We start from the raw sequence: 22,684 nt of genomic DNA, 5'->3' as shown, positions 1-22,684 counted from the left end.
TTACATCGATATTCATATACAATAATGAAATATGTATATACATATATATGTGTGTGTATACATATAGAGTGTATACGTGCCGCGAAAAACAGGAATACCGAAAAAGAATCCGGTATTTTTCCTACTGGGAAAAAACCGGGAAAAACCGGAAATTTTCTGGTACTCCGAGATAATAAGATAAATTTTGCACATTCAGCGCGTAATTCATATTTTGTAGAAGACATTTTTTCCCATTCTGCCTGGTTGACATTGTATAATAATATCGCGTGTCTAATGGTCTAAGAACGAATGCAGCAAAAAGTCGTATAATTTCTTCTTTTCGCGGCATTCGCAATAAAAGCACTCAAAACGCATGTTTACACACTAAAATTAGTTGGAATAACGGATGGAAATGGTAAAAGACCTGTTTGCAGGTGGATACGCGCTTTCAGCAGCATCAAAATACAGTTTTATTTATCACATTTGCCGATGATACATGGACGTATCCGCCAACTGTTTTTCTTTTTCTTTATCGCAAATGCTACAAAACCCGTTGAAATGTAAAGGGTTATTGATGTCGGGAGAGGTCTACTAATTTTTATGAAAAAAAAAAAATCATATCGGACGTACGTATAAGGAGGCTTACGGTCGTACGTATGCGGATACATGCGACCTTACACCATTGGAGAACGTGATTATTTTTCGTAAAGTTCGTGATGAAAAGACATAACGGACAGTACGACATTTTACCGTTAATCGAGCAATTTTTCTATCTCAACGTTTCTGAATGTATCTTCATATTTTTCGCGTAAATACAAGCGGAGGAAAAGTACACGTTTTTACGTTTACGCGTGGTAAAAGGTCGTATAACGGCGCATACGTCCATCATCTGCCATAAGACACGCGATGTACCCGATGCCGAATAAAAGCTCCAACATATTTCAGGTATTCAAATTATTATTGTTATCGCTGTGATTTCAGATTTCAATGATAGAATTTCATATTTCGCAAACTATAAACAACATTCATGAAGACTAGAATACGGTGTTATAAAAATACATGAATGCTTTGTTATTTCTTCGATATGAAAATTAACGCGACTATACCAAATAATACCGGTAATCTATGTCAAGGTACCCGGAAAATTCGGGAAAAACCCGGGCTTTTCTTTTCTGGTTCCCGCATACACCCTGATATATACATACATATATATATATACATATATATATTGTACAGACCCTGCACGAAAAATATCCCAACAAATTCATCCCAATTGTTAATATGTTAATACTGTAATACCAAATCCAACCGAGGAATTGGAGAGTAAAAAATATTGCACGGAGAATTGTATTTTTTTTTTTTCTTTATTGCACCCGTGTGCGCTTAATATTTTGTGTAAAAATAGTGTTGGAAATTCTTCTGAATCGGTAAGTAATATAAAATATATGTATATCACTATCTATAAAAGGATCGAAATGAACCTATAAAGTTGACTTTTTTTTTCAGACGCATAAAGTTTTTTTTTTTTTAGACCTATGAAGTAAGCTTATTTACGCTCTCTATATTATTTTCATGTTTTCTAGTACATTTAACAATATGTTTTGATATATTCAGTATTATACGCAATGAATGTTTGTAAAACAGGAAGAAATGACAATTAATCGGTTAAATTTGGATGCTTGAAAAACTGCTAATCGGATGACGATCAGTATTTCGGCACAGGGTTGAAAAAATAGGAATTTTAATTTTTTTTTTTTACTTCATGCATTGAACAACAATTTTCCAATCGGTGCCTAACTGAGCTTTTTCCCTACAATTTTAAAAGAACAAGCAGGCTGACGGGTGTGAGTCAAAATTTTGATGACCTTTCCGCGTTTTTAACTGTCGTTAATTCGACGTTCGGGATTTCGTCCCGTCGACTTTTTGGATTTTCGCATTTTTGCACACCACCCCGAGCTGACGGTTCTTATTATCGTTGGTCGAGTATTATTGCTACCAAAGTTTTGAACGCGACTGGTTCAACTCCGCGTCAAATATCCTTCGCGATGATGGTCTTAACCGCAGTTCTCAATTTGCATTCATAACTGCAAGCGGGGGGAAGTGCAATGTGCAATGTAGAACTGTGATTGGCATCGGCGGGCTGCAGTGCCGAGCGACAATGAGTTTATCGCGCCTAAAACACCCGCTGGTGTGTAATAGGAAGCCTGTAGGTACGAGGTTCGAAGGTGGTTAGGTTTGTATACGTGTTTACCGGGTGACTCGAATTATTATTCATGCAGTCCTGGCTGCTTTGAATTTCAAACCCCGTCGACTCGTCCGCGTAACTCGGCTCCTATGCATCCATGTAGGTACGTGTGTTTATGTTTGTAGTGCAAGTCTGATGGGTTTTGTTATTTATTACGATTCACCGAAAAAAAAAAAAAATTTCCTTAATCGCATATGCGTGAGAAAACTGGTCTAATATAACAATTTTTTATTCATTCACTGATCGGTTTGCGAGATATACAGTGAAACGCCTGATTTGACACGGATCAAAGTTCGTTTGATTCAAGTGTGCGATATCTGATTCCATATTTAAATTTACAGCTGTTAGATTTGAGATTTATTTTTTCATACTCAGCGTTAAATAATATCTTGATTTTGCGTTGCATTTTTGCGTGAATTTCGCAATATAATGCAAGTATTATTCGAAATGTTTTTTCTTTTCAGGAATGTCAATTGTTAGTTAACTGGTCGAATTAGTATTTTCGTACAATTAGTTGTTCATGAAAATGTAATTATTTCTCATACACGAAAGAAAAGGAGGGGAGGAAGGAAAAAGATTTAAAAACAAAGCTGATGCGGTGTGAATCAGTTTATTCTTTCAAATGCAAAGATATAGTAATTGGTTTTAAATGTTGTACCGCTGGAGAGGTCGATACATTTATTTGGAACACTTTTAAATTGCCTGAAAAATCTCTGACATTTTTGAAATTACATGAAATCCTTGAGATCGCCTGAAGTCCTCTTGAATCTTATGAAATCTTAAGAAATATTGTGAAATCATCATCGCACAATATGTGAAATTTTTTCAATTACATGTAACTCTTTACAATCCTCTGAAATCATTTGAAATCTCATGAATTCGTCTGAAATGTCGTTGAATCATCGGAAATCTTTGAAATCCCTAAAATCCCGTGTAATCCTAAAAAGCCTTCTAAATTGTTCGAAATCGTGTGAAATGCTGTGAAATTATTCTAAATCTGAAGTCTTTGAAGTATTTTGGAATCTTATTAAGAATCTTAAAATTTTTTAAAAACTTGCGAAACATTATGTAAACCAATCATTTGATGGAAATTTCTTACACGTAAAGTGAAAAGCATTCAGAATTACGAAAAATCCATTTAACCATTTTCTCCAATATTGTGCGCCAGACTAAATTAAACACGACTCATTTTTTTTTTTCTTTTTTTTTTGTAAAATCTTTAAACCTTCACTCGAATTCCTTTACTTGAAATCCTTTACGCCGAATTACCGTACAAATCGTCGATTATAACGCGAGATGGAAAGTCGGGACTCCCGATCAGTCAGTTTCGTGCATCGAAACGCGAAAGCTGGTTGAACCAAATCTTGGAATACATCACTATTCCACTATTGGATTTTGATGGAGAAACGAGAGTGCTGTGTAGACTTCCGTCTTTCTCACATCCAACCCCCGTAAAAAGAACAGGCGTTTACCTGAAACGTGAAGAACGAAGAGCGCTAAAATCAATCGAGGAAATCGACACATCAGGTACGGAAATATCATTTTTATTTCTTACATCAGAAACATTACACGTACGTTTATATATATATGTAGGTATGGGCATATTTATTATATACTTTGCAGAGCGAGTTTTTGAAAATGTTATGTATTTTAGGACTATAAAAAATAAAAAATCCAATTTACCGCGTCACATGTTAATTAAGTAATTCTGTTTGGTTTTTGACATCTTGAGTGCATAACAAGTGGATAATTTTTCACGAATCTGTAATTCACGACGAACAAAAAAAAAAAAAAAACACGCGTTACATTTTTATCGATATTTTCTTTTTCGTTTTCGAGCTACATATTCATTCGAATAGTTGCAACTGCGAATTTTTGAAAAATCTATAACCGAAGAATCAAACGAGGTAAAAATTTCGAACGAAATAAAGAATAAAAAAAAAATAAATAAAATAATTAGCAGACCAAAAAATTCTGTCTTAAAATCTTGTCCGATTTCCTGAAGAACAAAAAAAAAAAACAAACAAGTTTTTAATCGAAAATATTCGACGTTTTTTTATTCATCGTGAATGTTTTTCTTGGATCATCGATAGTGATTATACCCATACTTTAGTTAGCGACAATTCTTCAGCATCAGATGCGAGTAAATGCAATACGACGCCCGTGTAAAGGTACGTATACACAGGAAGTTGGAAAAGGTACGGCAGTTAATACCACTTTGGACGTTTAAGTGGAGGAATTAAGTTGCAATTTGCCGTTCGTTGTCGAGGATTATACCCTAACTAGGTTTGGAACGAGCTCGAAGCATTCGGCTTGGGATGTCCGCAAAGCCTCGAGCATTCGAGGCACCGAGTTCCGCGGCTTGAGGGGGGCTGCTATGCCTGTTAATACGCGTATCTTACAATCAACCCCTTCCTTCGCCTCGGCTCGCCTCGGCTCTACGTGGAAAAGCCTCGGAAACGGCGCTTTCCGACTTTCAGGGACCGGGAATCGTCCGAGAACTTTTATCGAGAAGTTCTCGAGTTCGAAATAAATGCTTTCGTTAATTTCATTTCGTTGGAATTATTGTACTCGTTGTTCTATGATGATTTTATCAAAAGTGTGGGTAATCGGAGCGACAAAATTTATACAAAAAAGGGCTGAGATTATATCGATATTTTATTTCGAAGCAAAATATCTAGTACGTTCTTTCTATTTCGGTTCAAGATTGATTATTTTTGCTGAAAAAATTATTATTCACAAGTTATAATCGGGACAGATTGTTTTCTTTTTTGGCCAGTAACAAATTCTGTATTTTTGTTTTATAATCAAAATCAGTATGAGTAGGATCTCGAAAAAATCAATATTCAACGATACCGGCATGATAAAACAAATGTTTTATTGTATTGCAGAGACTAATGTTTTGGGTAAAATAATTTATCGCGTAGATAAAAATTCAAAAAATTTAATAAATTTTTCTTAGCCGTTTCGGAACAATTTGTAATGAAGAATCGATATTCAAGTTTGCGTTTGTAATTCTTGTACTTCCATTTCTCTCTTTGATTTTCCAGAAAAATCATCGTATGATAGACTCAACGTACTTTTAAATTTTGGTAAATACACAACTTGCCAATATATCCTGATAAAATTAAGAAAACAAATTTCAATAAGAACTGTATAGATGCGAGAAAAAGATGTCACAAATTCGACGTTTAAACAAAATTCGGTTCGCATTTCAATTTTTGATCAAAAGTGCTTTAAATTTTTGAACCAAATCGATTTAAACGCGAAACTAAAGTTCGTTTAATTGTTATTTACAATAAATGTTTGAGAAAATAGGTAATTTTTCTGAAAATCCTAAATATCGTTCCGGTTTCTACAAAAGCAAACTTTATAAGTAACAAATGAAGATCTTGGTTGTTATTCGATGTATAGAATCAAATTTTACTTATCTAAATATAAACTCAAACATAACAATTTTGTTTTATTGACCCGTGTAGTACGTATACGCAATTGCAGGAGTGCGAGCTTTTGACCTTTCCAGCTTTCGCGTTTGGAGGTATGAGAGTCGTTAGCGCCGCACGTATATAACCGAGATATTATCGCGTGTAATATGTTTTTTCTAATATATATACACACGCACACACACACACATACGCACCCCTATATACCTATATTCATGTACACGCGGAACCGCCGACCAGCGGTTATTGGGGTGATTCCCAGAGCTTGCAGGAAAAGCACTGATCGAACATGTTGGGACTGCGATAACGAGCCTGATGCGTGTCGCCGACACGAACAATCTGCCCTTTCTCTCTTTCCCCCTCTCCCTTTTATATTCCCTTCCTATAGAATAATATATAAGTAATATATAGTCTATTCGATAAAACGACAATGAAGAGCGGCACGCTCGACGATTTCCATCAAACTTCCATCTGGGTCAGAAAAGCAATAAAGCTTCGATCTTACTCTCTTGCGCAGAGCGAATACCTACCCTGAAATAAAATTCAATCTTGGATTCACCTCCATGTCTCTACCCGCAGTTTGTTCATTTCTTTCGACAAGTTTTATGCACGCTTTCCTAAATCCGGTCAGCATGAACACCCGGGAGAAAAATCTATCTGGATACAAAACTATTAGAAATAAATTCCTTTCCTCGAAATAGAAAAAAAAAAAAAAAACATTCAGGTAGAAATCAATTTTAGACTGAATGAAATGAAAGTAAATTATATAATAGGCTCGTATTAAATTTGAATTTTTTTTTCCATTTCAAATGAGTTTAGAAGAATATTTTTTTCGAGCGTGCGATCATTTCACGATATAATTATTGACGAGGGGATATTTTTATTTTACTTACGGATATCAAGTGACTTATAATGATTTTTAATTTATTATTTAGTTGGTTCCGTTAACTCGATCTCGAAAAAAATAAATAAATATATAGATCCAATTAGACGCATCTTTTGTCTGTTTGATCTGATCTAAATACATACAATTTGCAGATATGAATTAATCTGATTACATCTCAAAATATTTTCATCTAATTAAACTAGATTTATAAATTATATATTAGCTTTAATCAGATTAGAAAGAAACTAAATTTGTAGCCACTTAAATCACTTCATTTTTTTCCCACGAATTTTCAGTTGATCAATTTATTTACAGTTATTTAATTTTTTAGCGTTCTATATGATTTCCTGTAATCATATTCAGTTCAACAAGCGATCCTCACTGATTTCCTACCGCTCCAGACGATTTCGAGTGATTATTGAAATTGATCGAATTACAGGAAATCGCAAAAGAAACACTGCGAATCATTTAAACCGCTGCAAATTCATTGCTGGTGATTCAAAATTATTTGGTCAGTCGGAAGTGAACGAAATTCACTGAAAAGTGAGTTAAAAATCGATAGAAATCACTCGAATCCAGTGATTCAAATAAAATTTAGTCATTTCCGAATTACATAGGATTACATGAAGTCGCAACAAGTCATCGAAGATCAATCTGAATCAATTGGTGAGCCAGAAATCAATGAAAGTGATGACATAACAAGACGCAGACATCAATGAGAAACACTCGACGTACGGACGTACAATTAATTGAATTCCACTAGCTTACTTTCATTAATGCAAGACTCGATGAACCACTTCCACGATTTCCATGATTTCATAAAAAATTTTCACGTTCTGAGTTTCTTTGATTTAAAATTTGATTTGTAACTCTGTTAAATTTACAACCGACTTATAATTGCTTCAGAGAACGACCCTCCATTTCTGTATAATTCTCCCACTCGGATATCAACATGCTGCAAATATTTTTCAAATTTTCCAACACGACGTAATGACACAAGTTACAGACGATAGTCGTGAATTCATCGATCGTCATCGTCGTAATATTCAGGACTGTTTACCGTGCAATCGAACTGCGTTGTACTAGAAAATAGGTATCGGAATATCGCACTTAAAATTTTCATATCGCCAGGTAACAAAGTAGCGTCCCACTCGGAAGGTGATTTTCAGAAGAATAAAAAAAAGTGACCGCGTGGAATCCGATGAATGCTTATGAGGAAGATGAAAAAAAATATATCGATTTTGCATTTTATACCAAAAGCATCAATGAATTTGTTAAAGGAAAAAATAATTATCCACACCCCCCTTTTAACAGATATGATCGTTAATGTTGGATTCAGGTCGAAGAAGACAATTACAATCCATGCGTAGCTCGATTATACGTGACATACGAATATTTCTGTACATGCATGTGTAAAATGCACGTGTGCGTGTGTAAACGACTGACGTTATAAACACGCGAGAATTTGTCCCTTATCGATCGAGGTGATCCCGCAGATTGTTATCCAGATAAGCACGACAAAAGCTTTGTTTTACACCAGGATGTACCTGCAGTATATCCCACTCGTTTGACGGGAATTGCTAAAGACAAATATTTACGCCGGTTTAACTCGCTGGTGAAAATTATTGGGAAATTTGCATTTCAATACAACGGTGTTTAGCGTTTATCTTAATTAAAATCACTACCCCTCGGAAATCAACACCGGGTTCCGAGTCAAAGACGTGATTTAATTGAGAATAACTTTTGAAAAATTAAATTGAGGTAAAAATATTAAGAGATCTTTTTTGTAGAACATTAAATTTCCTTTAAGAATCTGTCATGATCTTTTTTATACATTCATTGATTCGTTAGTCACAAAATTCCAAATTAAAAAAGTCAAATCGAGAAATTATATCAATTTATTAAGCTTAATTACTCGGAAACGGCTTTTCTGCCAAAAATCTATAATCAGACCTTTTTTGTAGGGAATTTAATTTTATAAAGGGATAAGTGAACATAAATTTTTTCACTTCAATATTTCGACAGTTCTGACGTAAAACATCAAATCATTACTAAAAATCAAAAATAGCGATGATAGACCTCTTAAAGTTAATATTAAGGGCTTAAAATTTCATGAAATTTTTTTTTTGCCATACTGAATGATACTCTCAATATATTTTTCAAAAAAAAAAAAAAATAGTCTATTTTTTTTGGCCCAGTCTACTGTACAGTATTCGACTATTTTTCATTGCACGTTGTAACCGGGAAGTAAAGTTCCGAATATCAAGTTGAAATGAACTTTTTAGTTCTGATCAAAAAATCTAGTATGTGTTAGTAATAAACTTTTTTGTTATGCTCACCGGAATGATATTATTTTTTTTGGGGGGAGGGGGAGGGAGGAACAGTTGAGATAATTTGATATTGCTGCAACTATAAATCGATCTGAATGTCTTATTTAACTGAAAAAAATGTAGTTAAAAAAAAAAGAAAAAAAAACAGATTTAATTTTGTAACAGCCAAAAAGTGTAGTACCGGCAACTACAATTGATTACACGAAATAGTCACTTGGTATAAAGATGATGACAATAAAATTTATCTCCGTGTTGAATTGTATTTCATCGGTTTCGGTTGTAATAAAAGGTAGAAAAATTGCAGGGCTCCGGTTTTGTGAGGGCTGAATAATGAGTATAAAGTCGGGAGGCGGTTTCCATGTAATTCTTGGGAAGTTAGTATACGTACGTCCCATTTAATAATCGTATTTATAACCTCAGTGAAGAAAGCTTATTATACGTACACGTAAGCTGGGGTAAGCAAATTACGAGGAAAATATTATTTTGCATAAAGTTATTTACGTACCGTGGCCTGAGTCTCTGAATTACCTTGAGCGTTTTTTATCCGCCCGAGGTTAATAAAATCTGATGCGATATAGCCGTACAACCCTGTATAATAAAGCAACGTGATGTTGAAGCGACTTACAAGATTGCGTTGCGGTGTGAAAAGTGGGTACATGTATAGAACTTCAATTTCCCCCTTTTTCCTGGATAAACTCGCTTCGGCGAAGATGGATGTAATAAAATTATTGCTTCCTGCGGTCCAAGAAATTCTTTACTATTCGTTTATTTATTACAATAATTTATTTATTTATTTATTTATTTTTGTTTTCTGTGATTCGTCTTTTGAGGAAGAAATTAACCGGCGATAACGGAAAAAATCTCATGTGTAAATAAATTTCTTCTTCGTTGTAAGCTGATTCGAACCGTTGCAAAGAAAAAAAAAAATTCACACCAAAAAGTAGAGAAAAAATGAAAGAAAATGCGAAAAAATAAATGGCCCAAGCCTCGTGTGATCGCAATTTCGCTTAAATCATTCAACCGCTAGCTGCATTAGCATATTTATTAGGTACCCGAAGTCTTCCTTATTTCGCTAAGCTCTGAAAGCTCCTGCCGGCGTCTTCATCGTCCTTTCATTCACAATTGTTACCCAACTATCGACTGATAATTACGCCAGACTCTGTCTGACTTTCCGATTTTGGAGATTTTCTGATAATACAAGTTGCAGGCGTCGAGCTTATCGATTAAAATATTCAATCTACCAAATAGAATTTACTACGATTGTAAAACAATCTTGAAACATTTGAAACGGAAAATTATGAAAACTATGTCGAAGCTCGAAAATGTGGAAACATTTGATGCGTCGAAATGGCGAAATTAAATTATTGCGTAGTCCAATAATTATGTATTTTGATTTCCAGCAAACGTTATACGTGTAAGCAGAAATCATCCGATATGAACTATTCTCGCCAACATCTACGGTTTGATTATTAGTTCGACCTGTTCTACCCGTAAGAAGAAGTCGACAGGCGATACTTTTGAAAAACGATTAATCAAAGGGTTGGAAAAGGGCTAACCCTGTAGTTAGGAAAAGATTAGAGTATAATATCCTGATATGAGGGATGAAAGAAGAGCTGAAAACGTTGTATCATCACTCCGTGGGATTTGACTAAATTCTTTAAATCGTTATTTGAATATCTTCATTTCCCCGTTAAAAGCTGGGGGGGGGGGGGGGGGAGCTGCACGCATATAATGTAGAATTTGACAGGGAAGTGGAAATGAATTTTTAATTAGTCGCTACTCGCGAAGTCATTAATCTCTAGGTAAAAGTGTACGTATATCGGCCGTTGGGAGCTTTAGCCTTGGGGAAAAAAGCTGCAAGATCACCGTTGTAAAAAATGATCCCTCGACTAAAACTCCTCGAAACGCGTGGCGGTCGATTTGTATAAAAAAGCTCCTTACCCTCTCTCGATTCTTATTCCTCGACAAAGAGCTTTTACTTCGACAGCACCAGGCGAGTTATCGCAGTATATGAAACGTAATAATTCTCAGGAAAAGAAAATCTCGTAAAGCTCAATCACTTGTCCCTGTTTCAGGCTCTAAATTTTGTCTTCCTTTTTTTCTCACACGAGAAAATATCCGGATATTTAATCCTGGCGAAATATTATACAGTAAAAAACAGACTCACCCTTCGATGATGCGGCAAATTTGTTTGACCGAGGACCGTGATGTTCGGGATTCACGAGGCTTGTCGTTAACGACACTTATTGAAGAATCGGTACGCTCTGTGAAATCATATGGACGACAGAGCGTACAAATTCTAAAATAAATATCGTAACAAAGCTGATGTATTTTTTCTTTCTTCTCTTCTTTTCGATCATTCTTGAGGCTTCGTTTCCTTCTTCCTGCACGTTGCACAGCCAGGATTCTCAAATAATCTGAGAATTCTTGGAGTTACGTTGTAACCGTTCTGCAAAGTTGAACCAACGAAGTAGAACGGCAGATTTTTGAAAGTTTCAAAACGTTCCTAGACATCTAAAAACCGGACTCAGACAAATTATATGCTCAAATAAAAAAAGCTTAACGTACAGTTTTCGTTCAGTTACATTGCAGTAATATATAAGTAAAAAATATGTACCTGAATAGCTTGGAAAAACTATAATGTTGACAAATTTTTCATATTAACCGAAAAAAGATTTTTTTTTTTTCTTTCACATAATTACGTACGAGCGACCGTTTTGCATTATAATTCGAAAGATATTTTGTTCGTATACGAGTGAAACTTATCAGTCGTGAATAAAATGGGTGAAAAGAATTTTTTTTTCAATTTTCATCATCAAATTCTCAGTGCCGTCAAAATTCAACTTTGACACACGTGTGTTTCGATTTCGATTATGTTTTATTGCATCTTCTATTATAAATGTACAACTTGTTACATAGTTTCTTAGGTACCCGATTTATGATCTGTGATGTAGATGTGTGCCTGTGTGTTTTTTTTTTTTTCCATATAGATACATACCGTCAGGTATATAACGCTCGTTATCTTATTTATTCATCAAATACGATTTTTATGTGTATATATATTTGTATATATATATTTTCCTTTCAACTATTTCAGCGCGTTATTCGGCGTGCTATGTGTATAATATAATATGTAATAATGCAAAGATGATGCACTGGGTGAAAAACATGATTGTTCAGTTCAATCGGGACGAGAATGATTAATCAATGAGATAATTAATTGATACGGATTTTCAACGATCGACGTTAAACGTACCTTCGTCTACCGATTGAATAATTTTTTCCTTCCGTACTGACAGTTTCTGATATATATGATATATATCAGGTACGATACAATGATTTTAGAAAATTGCATGTAGTTTTTTTTTCAATTTTTTTTTTGTTTATATAGATATTCGTGGAATAGAACTGTGCATAATAATTTGTAATGAATTTCAATTTTCTAATACTACATTGCGTGCCAAACCATTGATCGAAAAATGATCAATGCATATTATATACTATATATTTCGACCTACATGTTCGCAAAAAAAATTAACTTCTCTATAATATCTCTCACAAAGTTCTCTCGAAAGTATTTCGTACGATAATAAAGTTATGCATAATCTGGGCATAGGTGTAATGATTACATTAACAATATTAATAACAATAATAATGATGATGATGATGATAATAACAATAATAACAAGAACAACAATAATAATAACAATAATAATAATAACGATAGTGAGAAACTGATTAAATTATATTGATTACAAGTGAAATTGATTGATTACGTATAACTTATAATACGTCACGTTAAATGTTAATATTTGATATAATACGTTAAATTTCTGAGTGCTGAGAATATCCAAACGGTTTTCGAAAAGTTTGGTTAAGGATAAAACTATGTATATACGACTATATTTCTGCGTGCAAGGAAGGACGTGCGTTAAAATTTGGGAAGATTAACTTCGACCATTGGAATTGAAGCTTGCTGCAATCAAAATCAAAAAAGTCAATTATACGGATTTTAGAATAATGATCGAATGAACAATTTGAGATGGTGAAGCATACACGACGTCGAGCGAAATGAATAATTGTGTTCTTTTCCTCACCGACAAAAGAACCGCCAGCAGAAACAGTTTTTCTATTCTTTCTCCCACTACTTTTGCAAATACGATCGTATTACAGGGAAATTATGCAAATAATACCCAATATCGCGTTAAATAGGTGACTCAATATGACGTGCGAATAACTATAACGAATACAATGTTAGGTACAAGTTTGCCACTATTTCGACATGTATGCAGATAATCGTACGCGTGTAATTTTTGTATAAATTATCTTCTATGAAAGTGTAGTAATAATTATATTTTAAGGTATAATGGATCATATATACGTATTATTATATATATTTTAGTATATATCTTGGTAATAATATTAGTAATAGTAATAATAAACCTTACCGTCTAAATTCCTAACTTCAATATGTATGTATGCCATTTATTCGTATAATAATAATTTATGTATAATAATATTCAATGCATTGTATAAGTTACGTAGATGTTTTGGTACTGTTTTCTAACTCGTTAGATTATCATTGTCGTTATTATTATTATTATTGTTATTATTTTTCATTTCATTTTTTATAACTGGATAAAATTCCCTCAAATCAATTTTAATATTTTCCTTTTTTTTTTTTTTTACCCCCCACAAAATATGATCAATCTAGACAAACAATCATTTCGCGATGATTTTCTCGCGATTTTAATCAATGATTACGTTAAAACAAAAATGTTATACACTCCGTGTCGTCGGACTATTTTATAACACCTGCGTTCGCAGAATGTTTGTAATATATATATCGTTTATTTTTCTATAGGTACTCGGTTCGTCGATCGTTTGAGAGTAATTTTTATAATTTAATAATTATACACGTGTTACTTGAATGAATAATACTCGTCTAAAATAATAACTAACTACGCGATAATAATATTATATAATATCTGTAATATTTATTTAGTAAACGGTGATTAATATATATATATATATATGTATATATGTATGTTTATATATATTTTATCAAGCTGTCGAAGCTATATTTTATCATGATTTTTTTTTATAATCGATTAAATTTTCGGTTTCCTTCCTCATTACTTTAACACTGTTATTTTTATTCAATTTTTTTTTATTCGTTCGTTTATCATTAGCATTATTATTTTTCACCTCCTTTTATTCTCTTTCGAATAGTTTTATAAGTGTAATAGGTATACATATCCATACACTATATATGTATATATATATTATATGTATCATTTAACATTATCTGTATGTAGTTATTCCACGTAAAGCTTAGACGTTTTTTTAATAATAATTTATAACGCTAGTATTTCAGTTGCTGGTAGATTTATCATTGTATAGCGTAGTAATTTACGTTTTATAATGTACTATAATTGATTCTGTACTGTAAATCGTAATTGCGGAATTTTTTTTTTTCCGTCATATTATTACGCTCGTTCTGCTACATTCGCGAAGCGGAAGAAACACGAAGGAAACAAAAAAAAAAAACGCAATCCATCTTTGGTAAAATTCATTTTCAACAAATTGCGATGTAATGTTCAATAGTCACGCGTTGCGGTAATCATTTACTCGGAAGAAAAATAAAAAAAAACAAAAAAACTATTGATCCAGATTTGTTTACTAAAAAATGATAGTGCATTTTCTGAAGTGAATATTTCCCAATATTTCGAATATTTGTACAACAACCTCGGATGATTTTAGTTCGTTGTTTGATGAAAAATCGCATTATTTGTCCAATCCTGATCGTGAAATCCGTTAAAAATATCTCGTCATTTGCAGAAATTGAAGTTAATTTATACGAGGTTGCAATAAATAGATCGTCTCGTCTGAGTGGAGATAATAAAATCTGCATTTCGTCGATGCCGTCACATTCGAAAATCGCACGAAATTATTCACGCGGAGGGTCTCTGTGTGTATTTTATGCAGGTACTCCCGTGAATTATTACTCACCCAGAGACCAAAAGAGAGAGGCAATTCATACACGTATATATATACATATATACATATGTATATATGTATATAAATATAGCCTAACAAAAGGTGAAAAATTCAACCGAAAAGTGCAGGCGCATGCGGTATAAAAATCACGCCCTCATCGACGCCTGATTGAAAATCCAATAAATAAATGGAGTGCAGCAGTCGGCACTGCTGCTTCTGCTTCTGCTGCTGCTGCTGCAATTAATGGCGCTGCACGGGGGCAATTGGTTTAAATCGTTTGCAGCAAAATTATCGTATCAATCTGGCGTCGAATTCCCGCAGAATATGCTTTTTGCATTTTATTATATCGACCGCTGCGCTCATTCGTGTTCGTTTATTATTTATATAAGTACATTAAGCGCGATGATTTTATTTATACTGTCACGACGCGTGTTTGTTTTTTTTTTTTTTTTTCATTTCGTTTTACCGACTTTCTCTCGTTTCATTCATACCTATGAATGTGTTTTTTTTTTCCTCTCAATTAGATACTTTTTTCTTTCTTTCATTCTTCTTCTTTCTATACTTCTATACTTTCTATATATATATGTATGCATGTTATTGTATTGTAATCGTTATCGTTACAATTATCTTTATCGCGTTATCATATTATATATAGTATTTTAGAATGTGATCCTTCGTGAGAACTGATTATACAACTACGTATCTTCTCAATGTTTACAAGCTATGTTATTATTAATAATAATATCATTATTAGTAATAGTCAAAGTTGCGTATATTTACAAATTTATAATGCAACGAAAAAATATACCTATTATGTACTCTAATAATACCAATAGCAATAATAGTAATAATGATAATGACTAGAAAGAGCGAATATTTATTTGAGGAAAACGAATGATGAGAGAGCAAAATGAAAGAAAAACCGCAAGGTTCGGATAAAATTTCGTGAATTTCGTTGACAAGTTTTAATATTCGCAAAATAAAAAGGCTCGCGGTGTTAAACGCTATAAAATAAAGAAACAAGGGATAACGTATTATGATTATTATTTATATAATTATTGTTATTGATATTTGTATCCGATTCTCCTTTGTTCGTTTGTTTTCCGATCACAATACACAGGACAGCTAAAGTGGTGGAAGGTGGGCGAGAAGAGAACGATGAAATGAGATAAAGGAACGTGAACTCTGAGTGGATGAGAATAAGAAGAATAAGAATAGGAAGGAGGATAAGAAGAATAAGAAGAAGAAGAAGAAGAAGAAGCAGAGACGCTGGGTGAGATGGGGAATTAATCACGGTCTGTTACCGCCCGCGGTTGTTGTTTATGTACGGATCCCTCGGAGCAGCGTTATTAGCCACGAAGATTGCTCCACTGCTGAAGGAAGAGGCTGAGGAACACTGCCAAGGCGCACATGATGGCGCTGGAAGTGGACGACGACGATCCGGGGGCCGAGTTGCATCCATCTTCCCGACAGCAGTATGTTTTAGTGCTCCAGGACTCTGAAACATTGATAACGCGTCGGCTCAATTCGGGATATTCGGGGCAGAGGGACTCGGGGTTGCGAATTCTCGGGATTATACCCTGGGAATTACTCACCCTTTTGATTCGGACGACTCGCCCTGCGAAACTGGAAAACTATGGATGTAGACATATAGGTATCCCGAGAAAATGAGAATCGATATAAACTCCATCGCTCCCGATTTACCTTCGCTATCTTTCAACTATCAGCCGGTCTTTGCAAGCTCACCCTTTTGATTGTTAGGTAGATTCATTTCGGGACGAATTTTTTTTCCACCGAGTAAACGTACAAGGATAATTCCGGACGCAGATTTCTTTACCGACATTTACCGACACTTGAGCCAAGAGACAAACCCTTTCCTAAAATATTCGGCGGTAGGGGATCTTTCCACTCTGATTGACTCCATCGATCATCGGATCGTTTCGTTGCTTACGTAACCTTACTGACTATTTACCCCGCATTACCATAGTTTCAACCCTCATCGGACAGAATTCCTAGTCGGTGAATGGCGGCATAGGAATCTCTGTTCAGAACTCTCTACTTGTATATCCACTCTCCCGCATCGATGCGAGGTGATGAAAAGTGTCGAGGAGGCTGTAGGTTGGTAGGAATCGATACTGTTTGCAAATTTTATTGCGAGGCTGAGGAATTATGAGTATTTATCAATTCGTTGTTAGGGTAGAAAACTTGTGAGAATGTTTAAAAAAAGCTTGGATATCAAATGGGTTCAAAATGTTGCTGCAAAATTAAGTAGGTTTGCTTCATTTCATTAATTTCAGGTATTCCGAAGACCATTTTCCACGAATTGATTGAAACGGATTCCATTTCTTTCTTCCAGTTGTCAATTCAATTGCTACTTGACGATTATAATCAATATATTGATACAATGTCATAAATCAAATTTTGAACGATGCTAACATGATGAAAAAAAAAGTGTATCAGTGATAATTTTTTTAACAATAGTCTTCTCCTTCTTAATATAATAAGGTAATGTAGAGTGAAACCGAATGAATATACTAGATTTTTAACAATCTTGAAGCAACGTGAAATGTTCAAACTTCTTTATTTACCATTCCAGTATTTTGTACTTTTGCATTTCGAAGAGACATTCGTATATGCTTACAAATATAACAATTATTTGATAAATACTCAATGCGTGAGTATCTCGTGAAAAATTAATGACATCTATCCATATTTGGCCAGTCAACTTACTTAAAACAAGAAAAAAGCTCACAATGAAGCTTCAGGTACTGTGTCAATGGATATTACAGTTTGGTATAAATGATTTAGTATGAAACTTAAATGTTTAATAATCTCAGAGGGATTGTCGCCAACTAATTGATATAAATCTTAATCTAAAACAAAAATAAAAGTTATATGTTCACGTTAGTACCTGAAAGAAAGACAGACAGAAATATTTAGTTCAAAATTAGAAAAGAAAGATGTTTTTGGCGTTATTATACTTGATGTTATATCATATCTCTAAATAGAGATTGAAATTGAATTATGTAGAAGGTATGTAAGAGTAACGGATCCCGTATCGTCCCGCTAGTGTCCAGGACAGGGTTCATGCGTTCATTTTTTAATGCCTACAGAATAATTATACAGTTAATTTCGTTCCTGAATGAATAATCTTCTCAAAAAAATAACTTGAAACAGAATTTCCCCTTAAATTTTGCGTTCTTTCTCGAGTATAGATATTGTTCTCACTTCGGGAGTATAATGTTTAATTGATGAAGAATGTGAAGTTTACTTTTCAAGGAAAGCGGATCCATAATTTCGGTATTTTGTGTGCGTAATTTTTTTCCAGCCTGCAGTGTATTTACCGATTTCCGAAAGTCGCTTATAACCGAGATTAGGTAATATTAAGATCCACCGTGATTAAAACACCCGTGAAGGTTACTCTTCTGGATGGAGTGAAAACAAAAAATCAAAGAAAGGCTCGTTACTTGCAGGTCAACCGAGCAGGCACCACGGCAATTGGCATAAATCTTTTCCGAAATCGAGATAAAAATGTTGATGAAGGTGTAATTATACAGCTCTGCAGGCCGACAGGGTAGCCGCTGCTTTCAATTGCCCTTATTTATGGCACCACTCCACGTGAAATAAAGTGACAGTGCCGGATAACGGCGTTTAAAAAAATTAAACTGAGCGAAATTTCATCCGGTATATCGTTGAAACAAAAATTTTAATATCGGTGAAATGACAAGAAAATATAGTGCAAAATCGGTACTTATTTTATGCGATTGTCGCCAACCGACAAATCAGCGATTTTTGATTTGTCTTCCGATATGAAAATGCATTGTTTATTTACCATGTGGCTTCTTTTACTTTATTAAACATTAACCTATCTAATTCATTGTCAGTGTAACCGTTCCTTTCATTGCCTCGTAGAAGTGAGAATCAAGTTCGTAAGAGTCCTCAGTTTACAGTAAAGGATTTGTCCACCTATAAATGAACCCCGGTTACGTCGTACGAGCTTTGGCGAATGAGTCGCACGCGTGAGGAAGTTTAGAAAAGAGAACGAGAGAGTATGACGAGGTGTCTTCCTTGGTTCTCGCTGACCCGTGAGCTCCGTAATGCGGACAGACAGCTTGGAAATATCAAGTCAACCGAAAGTTCGTGCGAGCCTACGAGGTGGTATCGTGGTCTCGGCATCTTCTTGCGGAAGAGACGGCCAAAGGACCGTACACCAGGAGTGCGCGGTATTGGAAATTAGATACCGATTTTCGGTACGGGTTTCGTATTCGGTATTTTCGGTTAACCGAAGTATCGAAATTTCCGTAAATACCGAAGTACCGAAATTTCGCTAGACTTTAATCTACAAACATCGTCGAAAAAAGACTAAGAAAAATCTGTATTGAACTGTAGTAAATACCAATAATCTGAATAGTATTTAGATTATCAGAAATTTCGGTACTTTGGTACTTACCGAAATTTCGCTATTTCGGTATCGGTATTGACAGAAGGTTCCCATACCGATAAATTTCGAGGAAGGAGATACCGAAAAAAATTCGGTGTACCGAAATACCGCGCGCTCCTACCGTACACGCACACCAAAAAAAAACCCGTACTCGCGTCTGGGGGTAACGGATTTCGCGCGTTCGTACTGCGCATGCGCGGCGGCGAGTACGCGCATCGAATAAAACTGATCGAGCGGAGCAGAAGCGACCGGCGCCTCGGCAGTCAGTGTGAAATCGAGCTCCGAATAAGTTGGGTGACCGGACTGGTTCGTCTCCACAAAATCAGTGCTCAGTGATTATAGTTTTCAAAGTTATATTTTGCGGTAGTTCGATTTGCTATATGTTTATCAGTTGAATGAATCATGTTATTCTTCCGGAAATATTAAATTATCACACGCAATAGTAACAAAAAATAGCACAACACGAGTGACCATGATTAAGATAAAAGATAGTCATAATAGATACAATTAGGTTTTCTGGTTACAGTTCTGGAACTCGTTTTCATTTTGCGCCGTGAACTGTATTACTTTTTCGGTTATTGTAGAAAATGAAAACAGTTTAAGACTGTATAATTACTACAGACAGAAATTTTTGTATAAAAAACGTCACTTCTCCCGGTTTAAGGGAAGCGTGCCCTCACGGATAAAAAAACCCACTTGGGTGTAAAATTTGTACCCCCAACTCATAGATAATGCTAATTTCCCATAAGAAAAAAGTTCGGGGTACGAATTTTCACCCAATTTGGGGTTTTTTTCCGTGAGGGTGAAGAGCAAAATAATTCTCCATCAGCTGACTACATTTTTTCGTTCGTTATTTAAATCTGAAAGGTCGTGAAGTATCCAGACAATCACAGTTTTGAATCTGGAAACTGTGGAAAAGTCGTAGAATTTCCCAATCCAAAATTAGTGTCAACCCCGTCGGTGTAATCAATGCATGAGATACAGGATCTCTGGGGATGTCATTTTGCTGTCCTCTTGGAGAGGTCGAAGCGACCTCGCCGCGACCGCCGATCAAAAATCGATGACATTCAATCGTTTCCTAGTTATTTTATCCCAGGGTCACTCCGTGCCTCGCCTATAAGGCGCCGCTCTGACAATCGAATTGACAGATTGTGTTTCTCGGGCAGCTCGGGTTTGACACGCCAACCTGTAACGCCGAAAAGTGGGTACCAACCCGTTCTTTCGAATGACTGATCTGGTCCCTCGAGACGCCGACAATACTTTACCGAAATTGCACACGTTCCGAGATCCAGAATCTTTTATGAGGAATGTACCGCGAGTCGTGCGGTTTTTCCCATCTCCCGATACTTCGGTACCTTCGGTTCGTAATTTTTTTCCGAGAAATTTTCGGTTTGAATATTGAAAACACTAAAGGCAGGTTTTTATTAGAATCGTCAATCTACTTTTTACGCTTATATAAGATGCAATTCCACCGTTCTACCCTCCGTTTTCAATAAATGGATGTTAACATTTTAGCAGGTCCCCGAGAAACCTAAACAAATGCAACAAAAAAACCGTAAACAAATCGTATGCCACTTTATTAAAATTTGTAAATTTTCATCGTACAATTATATGATAATTGTAAGAGAATCATGCAAACTTTCAGAATGTTTAGTTTGGTCTTTAAAAATGGATCTGATCCTTGTAAACTACTTAAGCCACAGATCTCTGAATACTTGTCAGCACTAAAATTTCCCAGTAAATGAAATTTTACAGGAATTTTCGATACAATATTTTACGCCAGGTTGAAAATCGCCTTACAAGTGCCAAAATTTTTACAAAATCCCCCCTCCCCTTGGCGAGAAAAGAAAAGAATAAAAAAAATTGATACCTGCAGAATGTGAGATTTCAAAGCGTCAAAAAATCCGCGAAATTGCAAAAGATTCGGCAGAGTTCTGGAAGAATAAAAAAGTGTCGTAACGCGCGCGTGATTTCTAAGTATACGTATATCACGGATGAGGTAAAAGGTGTGGGAAAAGGTTTCACGGATGGTTAACTCGCGGATGACGGAGGCGGGTTCGACGCCATATCCCCAAAGCCTCCTCCTAACCAAGCTAATCCTTATTTCATCCCTGTCATCTTCCGCGAATGACATCCGCTGCGTTACCTGCCACCTGTTCAGTCTATCATAATTATAATCCCGCAGTATTCGCGTAATGTTTCACGGTGTCAAGCTTACACGAAGAGCATTTCACAATTTCACCCCTGGTTTCGGATCCGCAGGTGAGACCCTGAACTCCTCTTAAGACCGTGAACCCTTCAGAAACGAACAACAGCAACCAGCTGCTTCGGAAATCTTTCTTTCGCCGTGCCGTTGGCTCTGATTCAGGTGGCGAGTCGCCAAAGCTCCACTTAAACCTTGATGGTTGATACTTGGATTCGAAGGATTTGGACACTGGCTATCGGCGTTAGAGAACGGAATCGGTCACTTCCCAAGTCATGAAAGGACTCCGAGTCGATTTTTACGACGGATGGTACGAAGCACGTATGGACCGAAATCGACGAATGGTTCGCTAAGGGGGTTCGAGTATGGACGGGCATGAAAGAGTTAGTGAATTTTGAGAATCCATTCGACCGAGCTTCTTTACGATTGTTGTATTTGTTTTGTCGATCGAACGCGACAGTCTCGAATTTTTATCGAAAGTTGAATGTCAACTTAAGACGATTGCTATTTTGGTGAGAAAACTAAAATCGGATTGCGGCAGAGAGGATTAACTGTAAAAGAATATAGTTCGCTTCAAATTCGAAGTAAATCGGTCTAGCCGCAAAAAATGTCACCGAGCGAAATTATGGGCGTTATTGTAATTAATAATGCTTTTTATTAATTGATCGCAGCAAGAAAAAAATATGTGAATGAAACTCGGTCTATGTGAAGCAATAAAATCTCCATGAATTTAATAATTCAATTTTCAATAATGAATGGGTTGCATTGTCTGAATAATAAGTTGGAAAAAAGAAAAGTCAGTCTACAAAATTTCCATCAATGTTATTTGGCTGATAACTAGAACTTACATTATGATTAAACTGTGGTGTTTTTACCCAATATCTATCTTTCAGGCTTATCTTTTTCTCCATAGAGTTATCCAGAGAATACCTGAAAAAATCTCACAAACAGTTATTTGCTAACAAAATAAAAATATATTTTAGCTAGTATGGTACGGTTCAATAAATGTTCGTCAGCAATAACATTTGAGGATTATAACCACACCGTGATATACGATTTTGCAAATGTTTTTCAGAAAACTTGTGGTAATTAGATCATCGAGTAAAATGGCCCCAAAACGTTAGAACCGTACGAACAACACCGGAGTTTAATCATTT

The 22,684-nt window shown here is 35.2% G+C and overlaps 1 protein-coding gene across 2 annotated transcripts in view; it reads right to left on the bottom strand.

Annotated features, from left to right (window-relative positions):
• Positions 1-12,239: 12,239 nt before the first annotated feature.
• Positions 12,240-22,684, bottom strand: part of LOC124180536 (lymphocyte antigen 6G) — a 63,157-nt gene continuing 52,712 nt past the window's right edge. For both annotated transcript variants that reach the window (XM_046566179.1, XM_046566180.1), the window contains one exon: positions 12,240-16,381. In XM_046566179.1, coding sequence (XP_046422135.1) covers positions 16,233-16,381 — 149 coding nt within the window. In that variant the 3' untranslated portion in view covers positions 12,240-16,232. The remainder of the gene's footprint in view (positions 16,382-22,684) is intronic.

Source organism: Neodiprion fabricii, chromosome 4, assembly GCF_021155785.1.
Source record: "Neodiprion fabricii isolate iyNeoFabr1 chromosome 4, iyNeoFabr1.1, whole genome shotgun sequence".
Taxonomy (NCBI): domain Eukaryota; kingdom Metazoa; phylum Arthropoda; class Insecta; order Hymenoptera; family Diprionidae; genus Neodiprion; species Neodiprion fabricii.
Note: the sequence above shows the minus strand (reverse complement) of the source record. Positions and strands in the feature narration are given on the sequence as shown.